Genomic DNA, 17198 nt, shown 5'->3' on the forward strand with positions numbered 1-17198 from the left:
CCATATGATCTACAAGCTTATATTTTATTCATAATTTTAAATTTCAAAAACTTGCAATTTAAACAATTTATTGATGATATAACTATTGATCTTTAGGGTCTGTTTGGTTGCTTAGTTCTAACCAACATTTTCACATTTTAAACAACCTTACACACATTTCAACACACATTTTTACCCACACATATATCAAAAGCACCCAAACAACATTACTCAAACTAATCAACCAAATAGGCCCTAATAAGCAGATGTAATCCAATGGTGGATTTGTCAAAATTCATCTCCAATAAAAATATATTGAGTAAGATTGTAGCCTAAAGCTAAAATCAATTTTGTAGCTAAATTTTGTTTTTTTTCTTAATCCACTATGGTGGGTTGGGTTAAAAAACTCCTTAACCCTGCCCATGCACACCCCTAATTGTAATAAATGAAAATGAGATTATGTGTTATTACCTTTCTCTTAAAATAAAAGAAGAAGATAATGTGTACTGGGTTCGGTTAAAATTTCAATAATAAATCATTATATTGATTTGGTGCCATTGAAACTTATGATTAAAATCTAGTTACATGTTACAACTATATGGGTGTCTCATTGAGTTAAATATGGATACTTTTTTGAGGAAGCGCATTCCAAATTGAGAGAAATGATGCAAGCCATGAATCTTGATCCATTGAGGATTATATATATTACTTGAGCCCAAACCATGATATAAGAGAAAACGACACAAGAGTTTATTTTTATTTATTATTTTTTTGAGAGAGTTTCTGTTGGAAAATTTAGACACTGGTTGATAGAATTAAAAAATTTTAAATCCAAGTTGTTAATTAGATTTATTATGAATAAAACTTGTTAAAACAAGTAAACATCAATATCATGTCAAATATAAGTGCAACAGAAAAATAACTAAGACAAGATATGATGACCTAGGAAAACCAATGAAACCAACTAGTTTCACAGTAAAAAACTTGAGGGGAAACCTTCCCAAAAAAAAATCCACTATAGTAAAGAGAAGTTTCAAATCTAGTACAAAACCTTTGTCCCTAGACTCTACAATTCCTGTAGATGAACTCACAGTAGAAACCTTCTACTGCTTCAGAACCTCTAAACTCTTCAATATATGAACGCTACCTTTTAATGCACGGATCCTAGTATGTGACTCACTCCTTTACACGAATCCCAGTACGTGACTCACTTACCAACTTGAGAAAGAAGAATGTTGACTGCAAAGTTCTTCACTTCATCAACAATGAAGATCAAGAAACACTTGGTTACAAAACTCTAAGGCGCAAAAGACGCAGTAGCTTCTTTTAGAGAGAATAAGGCTTCGATAACTTTTTGCATATGTTCTCCTTTTATTCTCTTATGTGACGACCTCTAAAATAAGCCTTATATATGCTTAGGGTTGTGAGAAAAGAAACTCTACACAAATACAAAAGCATGGATCGAAAATCAGATCTGAAAATTCTGATTTCCGTAACTACGATATAAACCTTGATAGATAGCAGGTGTCGAGCCTCATTAAGCCTTGATAGATAGCTATCTGTCGAGCAGCTGTCCATCTATCTGTTCAGCTTTAGTAAACACATTTTCTTTACTTGTTTCTTGGTCTAATCTTTATGGTTTTAATACTAGACTTGAACAACATGTCCTTTGAAGTGTTAAACACATCATAGATTTACCCAAATACAAGTAAAATGCGTTTTGTCAAATGATTAGTCAACTATATAAAATATATCCTTAACAGTTTCAACCTATGGCGTTTGCTCTTGATGATAGCTCTTTATCATCAAATCAAGACACAATAAGTTTTTTGGTGTAGGCAGGGATTGAACTTCAGATCTCTTATACAACTATCAGATACTTTACCAGTTGAGCTAACTAGAATTTGCACATGAGTTTATATCTTGATGTACATAAAATACGGGTCACAAGCCTAATCTATGGAGTAGTAAAAAATGTGCGTGGAGCACTAGCATCTGGGATCGTATAAAAGTTACTATTTTATAATCTAAAAAGTTAATTTATTTATTATACCATCTCACTTTATAATATACACTCAATATCTTATTTTTATTTTTTCATACAACATAATAAAATAATATAAGTCAACATAATTAAATAATATAACTAAACCATAAAATATTATAAAAGGATAAAATTTAGTTATAAAATTAATTGTAGCCTTATGTTAAAACCTTACTCAATATCTTTTTATTGAAGGTGAATTTTGACAAATTCACTATTAGATAATTTTTTTTCTTATATTCTTTATACTTGTAAAATTTCTAGAAAATTATATATTAATAGTTATGTAATCAATAAATTGTTCAAATAACAAGTTTTTGTAGTTTAAAATTATGTATAAAATATAAGCTTATAAATCATATAGTAAATAATATCCGATTGACACAAAATTTGACATGTATATTAAGAGCATAAAGAACATGCAATTCAATGGTTAGATTTTCAAAATATGTAGTAATGTTTATTTTATTGAATAAGATTATAACCTTAGAGCATCTCCAGCAGATTCTCCAAATTTTTGTACTGTTTGGAGAATGAACAATGACATTTAGCTTTTACCTACTCACTTTTTCAAATACACCTTCCAACAGATTCTCTATCCCGTTCTCTATCTCATTTAAATATTATTTCTTCATTCATTTTTATTCTTTTTTTAATCATCATTTATCCTTTTTTTAACAATTATATTTTCAATGAAAAGTGTTGTCCACAACATTTAACGCAATACTTTCACAACAAAATTTATGTGGAAGGTTGTTGCTAGTTCTAATTTGAACCCACAATTGAAATTATTTTTTTACTCGCCAATATCAATAAATAACAATTTGTTACTTAAAATTTGTTGTGAAAATATTGTGAAAATATTTCTCAATTAAGAATTTTTTAAAATTTTTTTATATTATTTTTCTTTCTTCCATTTCGTCCTCATCCATACGTTTCATTTCTTTTTTTTTTCTCCTCCACCCAAGTGTCCTATCTCTGCCTACTCAATTTTATTTTCTTTTTCTCCTTAAGAACATTCCAGCAACTCACATTTACTTAACATTGGAGAGAGAGAGAGAGAGAGAGAGAGAGAGAGAGAGAGAGAGAGAGAGAGAGAGAGAGAGTGTGTGCAAGGCCAGTGGAGATTGAGGTCATCGAAAGGATAAAGTCGGTGGAGATCGGCGTTCACCATGTAGCACTACCACCTCTGCCGCACCCCCACCGGCACTCGTCCTCCTCCCCACCACCAAGCTGGGTCAGATCGGCTTTTTCTTCTGCTTTTTTTTTTTCTTCATATTTGCTTGTTCTAATTCAACTTTATTGTAAGAATTGGATTTTGTTTTGTGTTTTGTGTTTGGATTATGTGAGAAATGGAGAGAATGATTCAACTTGATTAGTTGCTGTTTCTAATTTTAGATTTGTCAGATCGGCTTCTATTTATTTTTCTTGATCTTTTATTGTTGTTCTAAATTTTTTTTTCCCTGTTCTTTATCTGCTGTTGTTGTTGTTTTGATTTTAGATTTGTTGTTTAAATTATATCAGTTTTATGAGAGCAAAAATTCTTTTGTGAGAGAATGAGAGAAAAAAAAAAAAAGAAGCAACGGAGAGAATGAGAGAAAAAAAGAAATCCGAGGAGAGAGAAAGAATTGATATAATAAGGACCTAGTGTAATTTTTTAATCAAAGAAATGCAATTGCTAATGTACAGTAGCCCATCAGATTTGATGAGCTACTGTTCATGAGCCAAAAAAAAAAAATCTAGGTATAGAGCATCCATTGAAGACTATTTTTATGGTCCCATTCTCTATTATAGAAAATATTTTGCCTTTAGCTACACCATTGGAGATGCTCTCATGCTACAACCAATTTTGTAGCTAAACTTTATCCATTATAAAATAATGCCTTACTAGCAACTAGAAGAGAGAGATAAGTGAATAAAATAATGTCTTTTAAGTTTACATCCAAGTGAACCGTAAGTTGAAAATTAAGCAACTTACTATAACTGGGTTGAATTTTTTTTAGATATACAACTCCAAATGTGGCATGTTTTGGGGCACAAAGATAAAATATAGCTACTTAAGGGATTTTAGATCCCCAATGCTAAAGCTCAGTGGTGAAATTTGGGCCGTGAGTTCTACTGTGATATAGCAAGATATAGGCCGTAAACCAACCCATTAGTTTTGAGGAACATGCACAAAAAGCCGATGCCATTTGAATAGAGTTCTTGACCTGGACTTAAGATATGGTTTAGCCCAATTTCTCATATTGTGGTGAGGTGGCCTTCAAATGGGAATTAGTGAACGAATAAAGAGGTAACATGTGACTATGACAAAATAAGATATGGCTTCCCCAATTTCTCATATTGTGGTGATCTTAACACGATATACATAAAAATTCTAATGGAAGGTGGTCCCAAGTTGTTATTGACAATCTTATGAACAAAATTAGATTTAATTACACATTTAGCCCTCAACATTTTTCCCATGTTTCAAAAGGATCCTTATCCTTTGAAGTGTCTCATTTTAGTCCTTATAAGTTCATGTAAAAAAGGTCCTGCTGTTAACTCTACTTTGATTTTATCTATCTTCAAACAGATATACAACAAGCAAACAAAGTTTTAAATAACCAATCTTTCCTCATTTGCTACTATAAAAATGCCTAAGATTTCTTTGAACAATTTCAACTCAAAATTGAAGTAAGAGTAACATCATTGATTTTTTTTTTTTTGGACACAAATTTAAAAGTATAAGTACTAAAATGAAATATTTCAAAATATTAGAACTGTTTTAAAACATGGAACAAAGTTTGAGGACTAAATACGTAATTAAATGATAAAATTCACTACTTTTGAATAGTAGCTTACCCATAGCTAATGGTAAACTAAGTTATAATAGAAATTGCTTTGAGTAAATGTCGAACTCCTCTGATGATGACAATTGAGGCTCCTGCAATCACAAAGTAATTATAGCATTACTTTTTGGAGGGAGAGAGAGAGAGAGAGAAATTCCACTCTTAGGGGTATTTTAGTAATTTGGTTGTCAAAAATTTTAAAATTAAAAGATTATGTTTTTGTTCATTACTGAACTAATGGCAATGGAAATTTGCTCATTTTCAATAGTAAAGAGGGGACATTGCTTTAATTTTATAGTTTAAGGAAGAATTATGAACTGCCCCATAGATAAAAAGGGGAGAAAATATTGTTTTGAAACCTAGTCTGTTTGTGTCCTCCCATGTCTCTCCATCGGTGTCCAAGCCTCCATCTCAATGCCAGAACCTCCACGTTTCTTGACCCTTAAAATCCTTACGAAGCTATTCGGTCAAATTCCAAACCTATATCTTGCCTTCGTTTCATCCACCATGGCAAGTCCTCCATTACAACTCAACCATCCATATCTAGATTCTCCACCAACCCAAGTACCTAATTACTCAAACATCTCCATCTCATAAATATGGTGGAAAGCGTACAAAGGAATTGCAAATGTATTGAAGTACAAATCGTCAAATTATAATTTATGTTTCTCAAACTATACAAGGTTTAAGACATTATCCTTTTTTATTTTTAAAAAAATCCTTCCAATTCTCTAAACGAAATCCAATAATCATGGATTCTAAAAGCAAATTCTCATCAATGCCTCTAGCAAGCAAAGCATATGTTTACACAACACTTTGGCCAAACCAAATATCATTTGTTGTAGTAGATTAAAATGCAATATCAAGAACAAGACGATGATATCCAATTTAGATATACGCTAGGATGTGGGGGATACTTCGGCAGTGAGGTGGAGGTTTTGACGGGTCGAGACCATCGACGATGTGGGAGGATAGTCATCAACGGTGAGCAAGTCTTTAATGTGACGCCGATGAAGAGACTTTGGGAGGAGATGGACAATCATCAACGGTGAGCAGGTCTTGAATGTGATGCCGACGAAGATACTTTGGGGGGAGATATGGACGGTCACTAGAATGATTTGGTGTTTTTAGTGATTTTAAAGATTCTTATGAAGTTCCTCAAAAAAAAAAAAAAAAAAAATCTAATGAATTCTTTAATCTTAATATCTGATCTGTTTTTTAAATATAAATAAATTGACTTGCTAATTTATTATATTAATCTTTCAATATGACATTATGCCACATCAAATATAGTAAATTTATTAAAATTGAATTTTGTAATATTTTAATTTAAAAAATGTCACATCGATTAAAAATATGTTCGGTCATTATTCTGTTAGTCACATAGGCAATAAAACTAACAACAATTAACAAAATGATTAAAAATACACATTATTAAAACTTGAGGAACCAATAACACTCATTTAGATGTATCACTATATTTACTAGTAAATAATAGTACCTGTGATAAGTCTGCGCCTAATACTTTATTAATAAGAGATGCAATTGGACCATTGAGACGTATTCCAATTTTTGCCTCACGAATTTGTTGGCGTATGGAATTAAGCAAGCGGCCATAAGTTAACCCAGGTTCACTTTGCACAGCTTGGATGAAGCAATAAGTCAAGGCACCTGTTGAAGCTTTACCTGCCAAAGCCTGCACATGGAAGTTGGATACTAAACAAATATTATCCATAATCCATCCAATTAATAAAAGGATACTATGTCTCTAAGTGTTTGCTTTCAACTATGTTTGTGAACCTTCGCCATTTTCACTTTTCATGACTTCGTTCTGCATGGATTTCTGATTAGGAAATACGCTGTTCATAGACTTTCATGTAATTGCAATCACATATAGCATAAAAAGCTTTCTAAAAGATTTGTATTTGATCACTTGACTACCGATATTATATATATAATTCAAAGGGGGATGGAATCGTGTACACCTTTGGGAATATGAAAACGTGCCAGTTAAGTTACGAGACTCGTGACGGTCCACCATCTTATATTAATTCGTCAACTTCTTTGTTTTTTTTTCTACATGGGACTTTCACAAACACATGCATACCCCCCAACAAATGCTTCCCATGTTTCAAAATTAATCAATTTAATAGCCAAGACTTTCTCAATTCTTCCTTTATAATATTCTTGCAATCTCTTATGAATGCAACCGTTTACAAGATGGAGTGCACTTTTGAAAGCAATTAGAAAGATGCATAAAAATTTCTCATTGGCTAGCAAAACCAACAGTACTACCCTATTGCCAAATTAGCATGTTCATCTCTGATTTTAAACAGTCAGATTATTTCGGGGTGTAGCTATCTAAATCTATGGATATATTGTTGAAGAAGTAAATATAATCACTCACAGTTGTGTCTGAAGCAGTCTGCTGATCATCACAAGCACCGAAAGAGATCGCTAGCCCACCACTGGTGCCTTTATAAACACTTGGTGTATATGTTTGAAATTCCCATGTGTAGACTCCTTCCCTGCTCCAACACAAGAATGTACTTCTGTTTTCAATATGATCAACAAATCAAGAATCATTACTAGAAAACAAGTATCATACCGATTCATCCTGCACAGGTAAGGCAGATCAAGTACGGTTCCACTATAGCAGGCATCGATAATGGCATGAAGTTTGGCACCACGGGGTATTGGCCTAATGATCGTGTCGTTCACTTCATCATCAATTATCTTCCCCTGAGTCTCATAGTCAACAGGGCATAGTGTTTCGTCGTACCCATCAATCTCATCCATGTTTTTGTCACGCTCCCTTGAGCCATGGCCCGAGAAATGGAAGACCAATGAATCACCTGACTGAACCCCCAGGACTAACCATTTTAAGGCCATTCGGATGTTATGTTTTGTTGGGATCCTAAGTGGGTCTGTCTCGTCCTCTGTTGGTTGTTCAAAATGTTAGAAGGAAAGATACTAATAAATAGCATAATTTACTTTTGTTTCTCTTTTGGTTTTTCGTTTTGGGAAGGTAAAATATTTATTTTTGATCCAGATTCCAGTGAGACCGAGAGTCACTAATCTTGTTTATTTTAGAAAGATTTAGAGTCCAGCTATTACTAGGCTAGAATTTGAAGTGCTAGTTAGTTTGTTGATTACGTTTATGATTCAAGATTAGAATTCTATGAAATATTGAAATAAAATTATTTCAGTTCAAACATAACTATCAGATATTGGCTCCTAGCTAATATCATTATATATAATGATAGCCTCACCTACATTTTCATTGATCTACAGGTTCTCAACTTAGAATGTTACTCCTAATTGGTAACTAGGTGACAGCTTAGACATTTAATTTGTCAAAGAAGCTTATAAATGGCTCATGAAATGTCCTCGAACTTCCTTGTTTTAATAGTTAAACGCAGTCCACACATTTATATCAAATTGAGATATTGTTTAGTCCAAAGATGGTTGGTACTAAATACTTCTTTTGAAAGGAGGATGCTTCTTTTCAATGAGGAGAATTGAGTTGAAAATTGATGCTTGTGGATTGTGTTATTACATCAATTTTATAAGTCAGTACCTTGTATGAAATTGTTGGTCCTAGCTTTGGAATGTATGTGCGAACTAACTGTTGGTCCTGACTTTTATCAGCACAATATAGAAAAATTTAAACATCCAAATGTTTTTCCTAATTATTTTGAACTGTCATTTCAATTAATCAATTAGGTCCTCTGATTAGTACCTGTGAGTATGAGTATGGACTCGTTGGGAAAACCCATCTTTTCCACCAAAAAGTATCTCATGCACCTAACATCATTCACACTTCCTTTGAGTTTGTAACTACGCCCATAATAGCTCACTCCACATAGCAGGGCTCGCTTCCTTCCATGCGGGTTAGGAGGTGTCAATGGTGGTGATGGTCGTGGTGGTGGCGGCTGAGGATAATAACCATAAACTTGTGCATTCCATGATGGATAGCTGTTTACCGATCCAGCAACCACTGTATTGACAAGGTCTTTAAACCGATTTGCTGTATGGCTAATTGAGTCCTGGACTTGAACCCAACGATCATTTGATCGAACCCGAGTTATGCCATTGCATACAGAACATTGAATGCTTTTGGTTTCTGGGGGCACAAGTAGTTGCACCCCACACCAACTGCACCTTTCACTTTTGCCTTCCATTACTTAATATTCTGTATACAACACCTAATGGTGCTAGACCCAGTTCCTGAGGATTTTAAAGTGAACCATGCAGGAATAATTTTTTGTACCATATGTCAATATTCGGCACTTAAGGGAATGGTGGAGAATTAGATTCTTTCTTCTATGGATGAAATTTCTTTTACGTGGTTCGATTCAATATCAGCTAGATTTGAAGGCAGGCCAACTGGGCAACTGTTTGTCTGTTGAAAAGTAGTGACACTGATGGGTGGTGGCTCTAGAAATTTTTTTTTGAGGGCCCAATAAGAAGATAAATCTTAAATAAAAAATGAACCTTGTGATTTTTTATTACAAATTTGTCCATAGTATTAGCAAAAAAATAAAATATAAACTATTAGTTCATTTAATATATAGTTCCATAATATAATGAACATACTAATTATTGTTAAGATAAAATTTTAGAAATCATCCATTGTTTTCAAATGCAATAAACATATTAATTATTATCGCTAAGTAAACTTTAATTATTTTTGCTCAAAATTCTTTTATCTATTAGTTTGTTTTAAGTCTTCACAATTCTTGTCTTTAACAATTCAACTCAACATTGACAACTATTGCTCTTTGTAATTATATTAAGTGTGTTTGGGTCTTGATTATAAGCTAACTTATTACTTCACTTTTTTCCTACTATTTGCGGGTCTCATGTGAGTTCCTACTTATTTAATACTTTTAACAAAAAGTTAGATAAATTATTCCCAAATAGATACTAATTTTTATTGTGTTAACATTTGCTTTTGTTTTCACTCAATCACTCATGGCTTGTTTTACGCGCTCGGTCCTCACTCAACAAATAACAAATAAAAAGCACTTTAGATTCAGCCACTAATTTTTATTTTCAAGATTTAGATTAAATTGGCTTTTTGTTGGGTTTTTTTTTTTGTTGGGGGGGGGGGGGGGTGGTGGGGGTTAAAAATGCTAAGATATTAGTAAGAGGATTATATTTAAGGTTATTTTAGTTGTGCTTAAAAAAAAAAAAGGATCAGAGTGATCAAAATTTTATTTTAGAGGGTCAAAACAGATAAAATTTACACACACACATATATATAAATTGGCCAAGTTATGGAGTTCATTTGAACCCCTGTGCTATGGCTAGCCGCCTATGACACTGAGTTTCAATCAAACTAATGTGTCATGTGATATTTTTCCTCACTAAATTGAGTAATTTTTTAGATTTATAAAAATAAACTATATATATATATAAATATTCTTATCTTCTTCTATAATTTCTAAGTTGATAATGAATTCTTCAATTAAATTTGTTATTAACATATTTTTTTACTATTTATTTTTACATAAATTATATTACTACACAGCCATAAGAAACCAAAAATAGCAACAATAATTATTTGTTTATATCTAAAAAAATAGATATTTGTAACAAAATATTCTCCTATAATTTCTAAGTTGATAAAAAATTAAAAATCTTAAATTGGTTACAATATAAATTTGTCATCTAATCTTTTATGATTAATTTAACTTAAATTTGATTACTAGCCATAAGAAACAAAATATTGCAATGTTATTTGTTCATACCGAGTTAGAAAGTTATTTTGGATTGAGTAAAAAAAAATTGCAAATAACGTAATAAATATATTTTGTTTTTGGGAAGAAATTAATAAGTATTTAAGTTAAATGTAAACAGCTTCTTTTTTCCATATCAACTTCTACCAAACTTAAAATTATATATATATATATATATATATATATATATATAGTTCAAGTTACACCTAGTGTAACTTTACAATAGTTACACATTTTTTAGATCATTGATTTTTATTAAATCCAATGATTAAAAACACACTATCATCCACCTCATCATCTTTCTAAAAATAAGTGATGAAGCATTAAATAAGTCTCTCCACCCTCAAAATTTAGCCAATCTTCTTCTTCTTCTTCTCTGTCTCCTCTACCTGGCTTGGACCTTTGTCCATAATCACGGTTAATAGGCACTCTAAAATTCGAGTAGTTAACTGATTTCAATTTTTTGTCCATATCGTTGTAAATTTTGCTAAAATCTTAGTATCATTAGCCTAGATTTGATCAATTTTTATATCAAAAAAAAAAAAAAAAAATCTAAGCAACTTTCTAAGTAAATATTGAGGACGAGAAAATATTGAACTTTTCTTTCATTGCTTTTAACAATGGAATAAAAGTCGTGTCCATGTTTTATCATTTTTGCTAAATTAAATCTCTAGCACTTCCCTTGTTCCTTTTTTTTTTTTTTAACAAGTTATATAAATATCAGTGGGCTTCTTGTATTTGTTTCTTTAAGGTTATTATAACCCATCTCATAGATTCGTTGTGGGCACAACAAAAGGTTTAGTATGATTTTTGAAATAATATAGTGTATCTAAGACTCATACAAGCACACAAAGACTATGCATGTGCTGCTTGTTTAGCCATAGAAATAAAGCAAAGTCTCATACAAAAGTAACAAAACATAATTCAAATTCAAAACTCATATTGAAGTTTCTGCCCACACCAAAGCTATATAATAGTGCTCTTTAATGGCTGGAAAGAAAAAAAATGATATTGTGCTCTATGGGTGGAAAGAAAAAAGGAAAAAAAAGTATGGAAAGAAATTAATAAGGAGAGAGAAAAAAAAATAGTATTAATTAGGTATGAGAGGAAAGGAATAACATTTAATGATGTTTTTTCAACTGTTAGATTTTTTAAAAATCTATGATGTAACAAATGTGTAACTTTACAAGAGTTACACTATGTGTAACTTAAACTCATATATATATACATATATATATTATATTCTTCCATTCTTGTACATATTGTACAACGTTTTGGTGTATTCTCCCATTCTCCTATCTACCCTACCAATCAATAGGTATGAATTTGTCTTTTTTTTTTTTTTTTTAATATTCAAATTGAATAGGTTTTGTTCATGGGTTGCATTTCGTTTAAGCTATTATTTATTTAACTTCAAAAAGAAAAATAACAACTCATTCATATACTTAAATTCATGAATTCGGCATTAAAAATTGATAGGCGAATTAAGCAAAGTCATAATATTCAACTTTTATACTCATTTGTTCTCTTTTACAATAACTGGTTCTTAGTTTCCATTTTTTCATTTATGAATTGTCAAATTTTTCATACTCATTTTTTCTTTCCTACCAACAAGTTTCAATTACTTTCTTAAACTTTCATTGCTCTCTCTCTACGTCTCAAAGTCAAAGAGGAAACAATCATGTATGTTCTTTTGTTCTTTTTCTACTTTTATTTCTTAATTTATGATTTGTGTTATTTCTTAATTTTAGATTTCAAATAAGTTTGATTATATTTTTAATATTAAATTTCAAATTATTGTTTATGGTTTTTTATTTGTTTTATATTCTTCAAAGAAGAAAATTGTTTTATGTTTATACGTGACTATATATATATATATATATATAACTAAGAAACAAAAATTGTTGAATTCATTCATATTCATGTTGTACAATGAGAAGAGAAAAGATGGGTATTCTTCAAGCCAAGCAACAACCTTCTCATTTTCTTTTGCAACACTAGTAAGAGTTGAAGCAGCTTTATTACATCCCAATGGAACACTAATAAAAGAAATAGTATAAAAACATTCACAAATCAAAGCAACTTAATCTAGAATACCTAGAAAATCAAAATTGGGATCCCATTGATCTAGTGGAATCAATAGCTAAGGCACAAACAATAACATTTTTCTTCCATAGCCAAGATCCGGAGGTTTCTTATAGCCACAAAAGCTATGAAATGGGCATAGCTAGTTTCTGGCTTAAGAAATGGTGAAAATAACTAAACTAGTGGTGATATTGATAGGATAGACCTTAGAGTCTAATTTTGTGTTACGTGTCAATTCAATTTCTTAATTTTGGTGCAAGTGTTTATTGCTCATTGCAAAAATTGAGGAAAACAAATATCAGTCATTCATCCATTACTGTTAAGGGTTTGGCCAATCAGAAGAAGTGGAAGGAAGATAATGGGTGGTGACAGAAATGAAGAATTGGGTTGATGAAATGTCAGTTACTTCGAGGGCAACCACCTCCAAAATAGAGCAAGGATTAGGGAAAAATAGAAGAGGAACTTAGTTGATTCTATGCTTATCCATTCTCACTCAACAATTCTGGTTATATACAATTACAATCAATCATGATCTTGCCAAGCACACACCGTCAAACCAGTAACTACTAACTGACTAACTACCTCCTAACTAACTCCCTTAATTGCCTCCACTTCTTCAGCACTAAGGAACTACTTAACTGCTACAATGAAATATAACACCAAGCATTACACCTTGCACATGGCTTAGGTACATTACAAATACAGGCACAGTTAAGCACACCATTAGGCCCAACACAGTCAGTGTCCTATTAATTACTTTGAAATTCGGAGGATTCATTAATTTTGAAAGACCTTTATTTATGGCGATCATGTTTAAATCGTAATATTAATTTTTACTCATTAACCATGTATCACCCATCCAACCAAAGAATGTTAATCTAACTGACACAGTGATACCAATCAAAATGTGCCATACCATCATTCTCCAAAAAAAAAAAAAAAAAAAAAAAAAAAAAAATCAAAATGTGCCATACCATGCAAATAATATTTGCATCCATTGAATATGATAATGCTTGGCTTCAGACTTCACAGCCGCCTATACCAAATATTGTGAAAATGATGCTAGAAAACAATTTAAGCGTTTGTGTATCTTGATCCCTCCAATTCTCAAATTTTGTCTTATCTCTCAAAATAAAAAAGAACTCTACTTGCGGCTTCATACCATATATACACACACACATATTGTACTATTATAATGAAAAATTGAGATATAGTTCAATCAAACATTCAAATTGGATTCTAATTACATTCTAATTTGGTGTCAAATATTCTATTAGTTTTCTTTAATTTTTGATGCCATATATCTTTGGATTCTAACTGAGTTTCTATTTTGTACCAAGTCATTATATATCTAACTACGAGTCAAATGTCCTTATTATTTTTTTTTTCTAGAAAGAAATGTCCTTAAATATAGATTCACGAATCTCAACTAAAAAACTATAAAGTGCTTAATTAAAATTTATTATACATTTGTGTAACACTTTGAATGTGTAATACTTCTAACATATTTAAAACTATTTTAAGTCCCCAAAATTACTTTCATCCAATTATATTAAGATCTCATTTGAAACCACTTATGATGCACTTAAAACTAATCATTTTTTTTTACAAATATAAACTTCATTGAAAATCTTTATCATATTCTGAAAAATTAATTGGTCATATCCCATTTGAAATATGAAAACATGAAAAAAATTTATTGTACTAAAATAACAAAAATTAAGTTAAGAAGTATATTATATATTTTTTAGAAATAAAACGATCAATGATGAACAATTAGCATAGTCTACCAAATAAAATCCTTACAAAGCTTTTTCAAAGAGTTAACAAAAAAAATAAAAAATAATGACCATCAATAGCATTCAACTTAGGTATGAATAAATTATTTTGAATTTTTATAGAATATTTTTTTTGAGGATTTCTTTCGTAGTTTCCTTTTCCTTTTTCTCCCTGCTTCATACTTATCCAATGCACTTTTCCATTGAACTACGCTTCTACCATATAGCTCCGAACCTAAATTTGTTAAAACTAATGGAATGCCTCTAGCATAACGTATCGCACGTTCTGTGAATATAGCATAATTCTCAGACGGTTTTTCTGTTTTGAAGGCATTCCAACTAAAGAGTTGAAGAGCTTCATTATCATCCATGCCCCTTACTTGGTATCTCAAGTCTACTCCATGATTAGCTAGCAAAGCTTCCTCTCTTGTCGTTATGATGATTCTGCTTCCCAAACCAAACCAATCACAATTTCCAGCTAATGTTTCTAATTGGACCAATTTGTCCACATCATCAAGAATTAAGAGAATCCTTTTAGAGCATAGCCTATACTTTATCACATTGATTCCTCGATCCACACTGCCAACCTGCGAAGTTCTTGTATCTCTAAGAATCTCAGAAAGAAGGGTCTCTTGTAAACGGACCAATCCGGATTCTTGCTTTGAAGTTTCCCCAATGTTTGCAAGAAAACAACTACCATCAAACTGATAAGCAATCGAGTTATAAATGGCTTTGGCAATGGTTGTCTTACCAATTCCATTGATTCCCAAAATCCCAACCATGCGTATTATGTCATTCCTCTCAATACTTAAAAGCGAATTTACTTCATGTACACGAGGCTCAATTCCAACGGGATATTTAGCAACATTGAGGTATGTACGACTTACTATAAGTGAAACCCTTTGAACAATTTCTTGGATATGTTCAGATTCATTCCTACAAAGTCAATAGATAAGAAGTATTGGTGAGTTAGATACTTTAAACATTGAAACACAAGAACATGATCAAGATATGAGATTTTTATTTTTTCCAAGCAACAACTAACAAATGATAATGGTAGGCTAGAAGATAGGGGACAATCCTCCACCTCCACCTCCACCTCACACTCCTCATATATATGGGTTGAACACAAGTCCCTCCCTTTATTAGAAAAGCCCGGATTCCCTTTATTGGATCCTCAATCGGAAACAGGTTTCTATGTTACAAGTTAGGTTTATTTACTTCTAAAATCTTTACTTTTATTTTGGAAAGTGATACTCTTCTGCCCCAGGTTTAAACTATAGACTTAAGCAATCCATTTCAAAATTGAAAGTACTAAAAATGACAACAATGTAATTCCAGAGATGCAAGAGAGAGGAGGCTGCCAAAGCTACATTAATCACTGTGTTCCTTGGGGTCTAAGACTAGTAGGTGGGATTACAGACATATATACATATATACATATATATATATATATATATATATATATATATATATATATATATATATTCATTGCTTCTCTCTCTCTCTATTAAAATCTAAACCAAAACTAAATTTAAGGAAAGAAACAGAGGAGCTTTGAAAATAGATTCGTCTCAAATCTGTTTTACTAATTATAATGAAATGAAAAATTAAATACTGAGAGTGGCTAATCCCAAAACTATTTCATTCTAGTTCAGTAAAATTTAAAAAAAAGAAAAAAGAAAAAAAAGATTACAAAGTATATGAAATAAATAAATAAAATTAGCCCCTAAAATATGTGTATCCATCTTAATTCTTAAGTTGGCCTACAAAAAAAAAAAAAAATGAAAATCTAAGGTTCATTTATTATATATAGTATCCTACAAATAGAATTGGATCAAAATGTAATTATAATACAAGAATGCATTATTATAATTGGAATGAAAAAAAAAAAAAAAAAAAAAAAGCTGTAAAATGAAGGCAAGAAGCGGTTAGAGATAGATTTACCCTTTGGCAATACGCCAGCCATCAGTCAAATTGGAAACATAAATTAGAGCAGCCTTCCACCTCAGCATCTTGTCATCATCCTTAACCTTGTTTCTAAGTTCATCAAATGCTTTTCCAAAACAGTTTGTTTGATGCCTTACATCCAATGGATCTACTTTGAAAAACACTGGTAGAACCATTTGTTCTTTTGTTTCCTTGCACTCGAGGATCTTCAAAAGCTCATCCAAGCACCATGAAGATGATGCAAAGTTTTTAGAGAGTATAAGGATTGAAATCCTTGACCCTTCTATGGCTTTGAGAAGTGAGGGTGATATTTCTTCTCCTCTTCTAAGCTCATCATCTATGAAGGTGTTGATTCCCTTTTTATTCAAAGCGTTGTACAGATACCCAGTAAAGTTGTGGCGAGTATCTGTGCCTCTGAAACTTAAGAATATATCGTGAGTCCATTGATGGGTGTTAGAAGGAGAAGGAGATGAAGAAGAAGAAGAAGAAGAAGAAGAAGAGGGTTCTTGGAATTCAAAGGTCATAGAAGAAAAGAAGTCGGAGAACAAGGGGTTGAAGGAAAAGTAGAGCAGGTGAAGCTTATAGAAAATGAAAGTTGAATAGTCAATAGAGAAAGACTTTTATAGAGCTTTTATAGAGGCTTTCGCCTTTCGACACTTGAACTGGATACCGTGTTCCATATATAATAATAATAAAATTACGCGTTCCATAATGTAAAATTTACACATTTAGAGGGCTTCTTGGCAACTTCCTCAACTTCTGCCGTCACTAGTATTTCTCTCTCTCT

General features: G+C 31.6%; 2 protein-coding genes across 3 annotated transcripts; both read right to left on the bottom strand.

Annotated features, from left to right (window-relative positions):
• Positions 1 to 4701: 4701 nt before the first annotated feature.
• Positions 4702 to 9067, bottom strand: LOC142643823 (metacaspase-1-like). 2 transcript variants are annotated; one of them, XM_075818537.1, is made up of 5 exons: positions 8597 to 9067; positions 7463 to 7793; positions 7262 to 7382; positions 6356 to 6550; positions 4702 to 4949 (listed from the first exon to the last, which is right to left on the bottom strand). In XM_075818537.1, the coding sequence occupies exons 1-5, from the start codon at positions 9036 to 9038 to the stop codon at positions 4890 to 4892; spliced, it is 1149 nt and encodes a 382-aa protein (XP_075674652.1). In that variant the 5' UTR covers positions 9039 to 9067; the 3' UTR covers positions 4702 to 4889. The 2 variants fall into 2 exon arrangements, with proteins under 2 accessions (XP_075674652.1, XP_075674653.1); XM_075818538.1 differs by lacking the exon at positions 4702 to 4949 and adding an exon at positions 5841 to 5962 and having other exon boundaries at positions 8597 to 9061.
• A 5382-nt stretch (positions 9068 to 14449) lies between these two features.
• Positions 14450 to 17013, bottom strand: LOC142642541 (disease resistance protein RPV1-like). Its single transcript, XM_075816921.1, has 2 exons — positions 16409 to 17013; positions 14450 to 15397 (listed from the first exon to the last, which is right to left on the bottom strand). Exons 1-2 carry the CDS (start codon positions 16933 to 16935, stop codon positions 14566 to 14568), a joined length of 1359 nt encoding a protein of 452 aa, XP_075673036.1. The 5' UTR covers positions 16936 to 17013; the 3' UTR covers positions 14450 to 14565.
• Positions 17014 to 17198: the final 185 nt, after the last annotated feature.

The sequence above is a fragment of the Castanea sativa genome, chromosome 7, assembly GCF_040712315.1.
Source record: "Castanea sativa cultivar Marrone di Chiusa Pesio chromosome 7, ASM4071231v1".
Lineage (NCBI taxonomy): Eukaryota > Viridiplantae > Streptophyta > Magnoliopsida > Fagales > Fagaceae > Castanea > Castanea sativa.

Bases quoted from the DNA above. Each gene is read 5' to 3' on its own strand.
- LOC142643823 (XM_075818537.1), bottom strand. From the start codon at position 9,038: ATGGAAGGCAAAAGTGAAAGGTGCAGTTGGTGTGGGGTGCAACTACTT. The intron at 7,383-7,462 runs GTATGATACTTG...GTGTTGGAGCAG, and splicing joins TACCTGTGCAGGATGAATCG to GGAAGGAGTCTACACATGGG. The intron at 4,950-6,355 runs GTACTATTATTT...TTGTGATTGCAG, and splicing joins TAGGCGCAGACTTATCACAG to GAGCCTCAATTGTCATCATC.
- LOC142642541 (XM_075816921.1), bottom strand. From the start codon at position 16,935: ATGACCTTTGAATTCCAAGAACCCTCTTCTTCTTCTTCTTCTTCTTCT. The intron at 15,398-16,408 runs GTAAATCTATCT...TTGACTTTGTAG, and splicing joins GGCTGGCGTATTGCCAAAGG to GAATGAATCTGAACATATCC.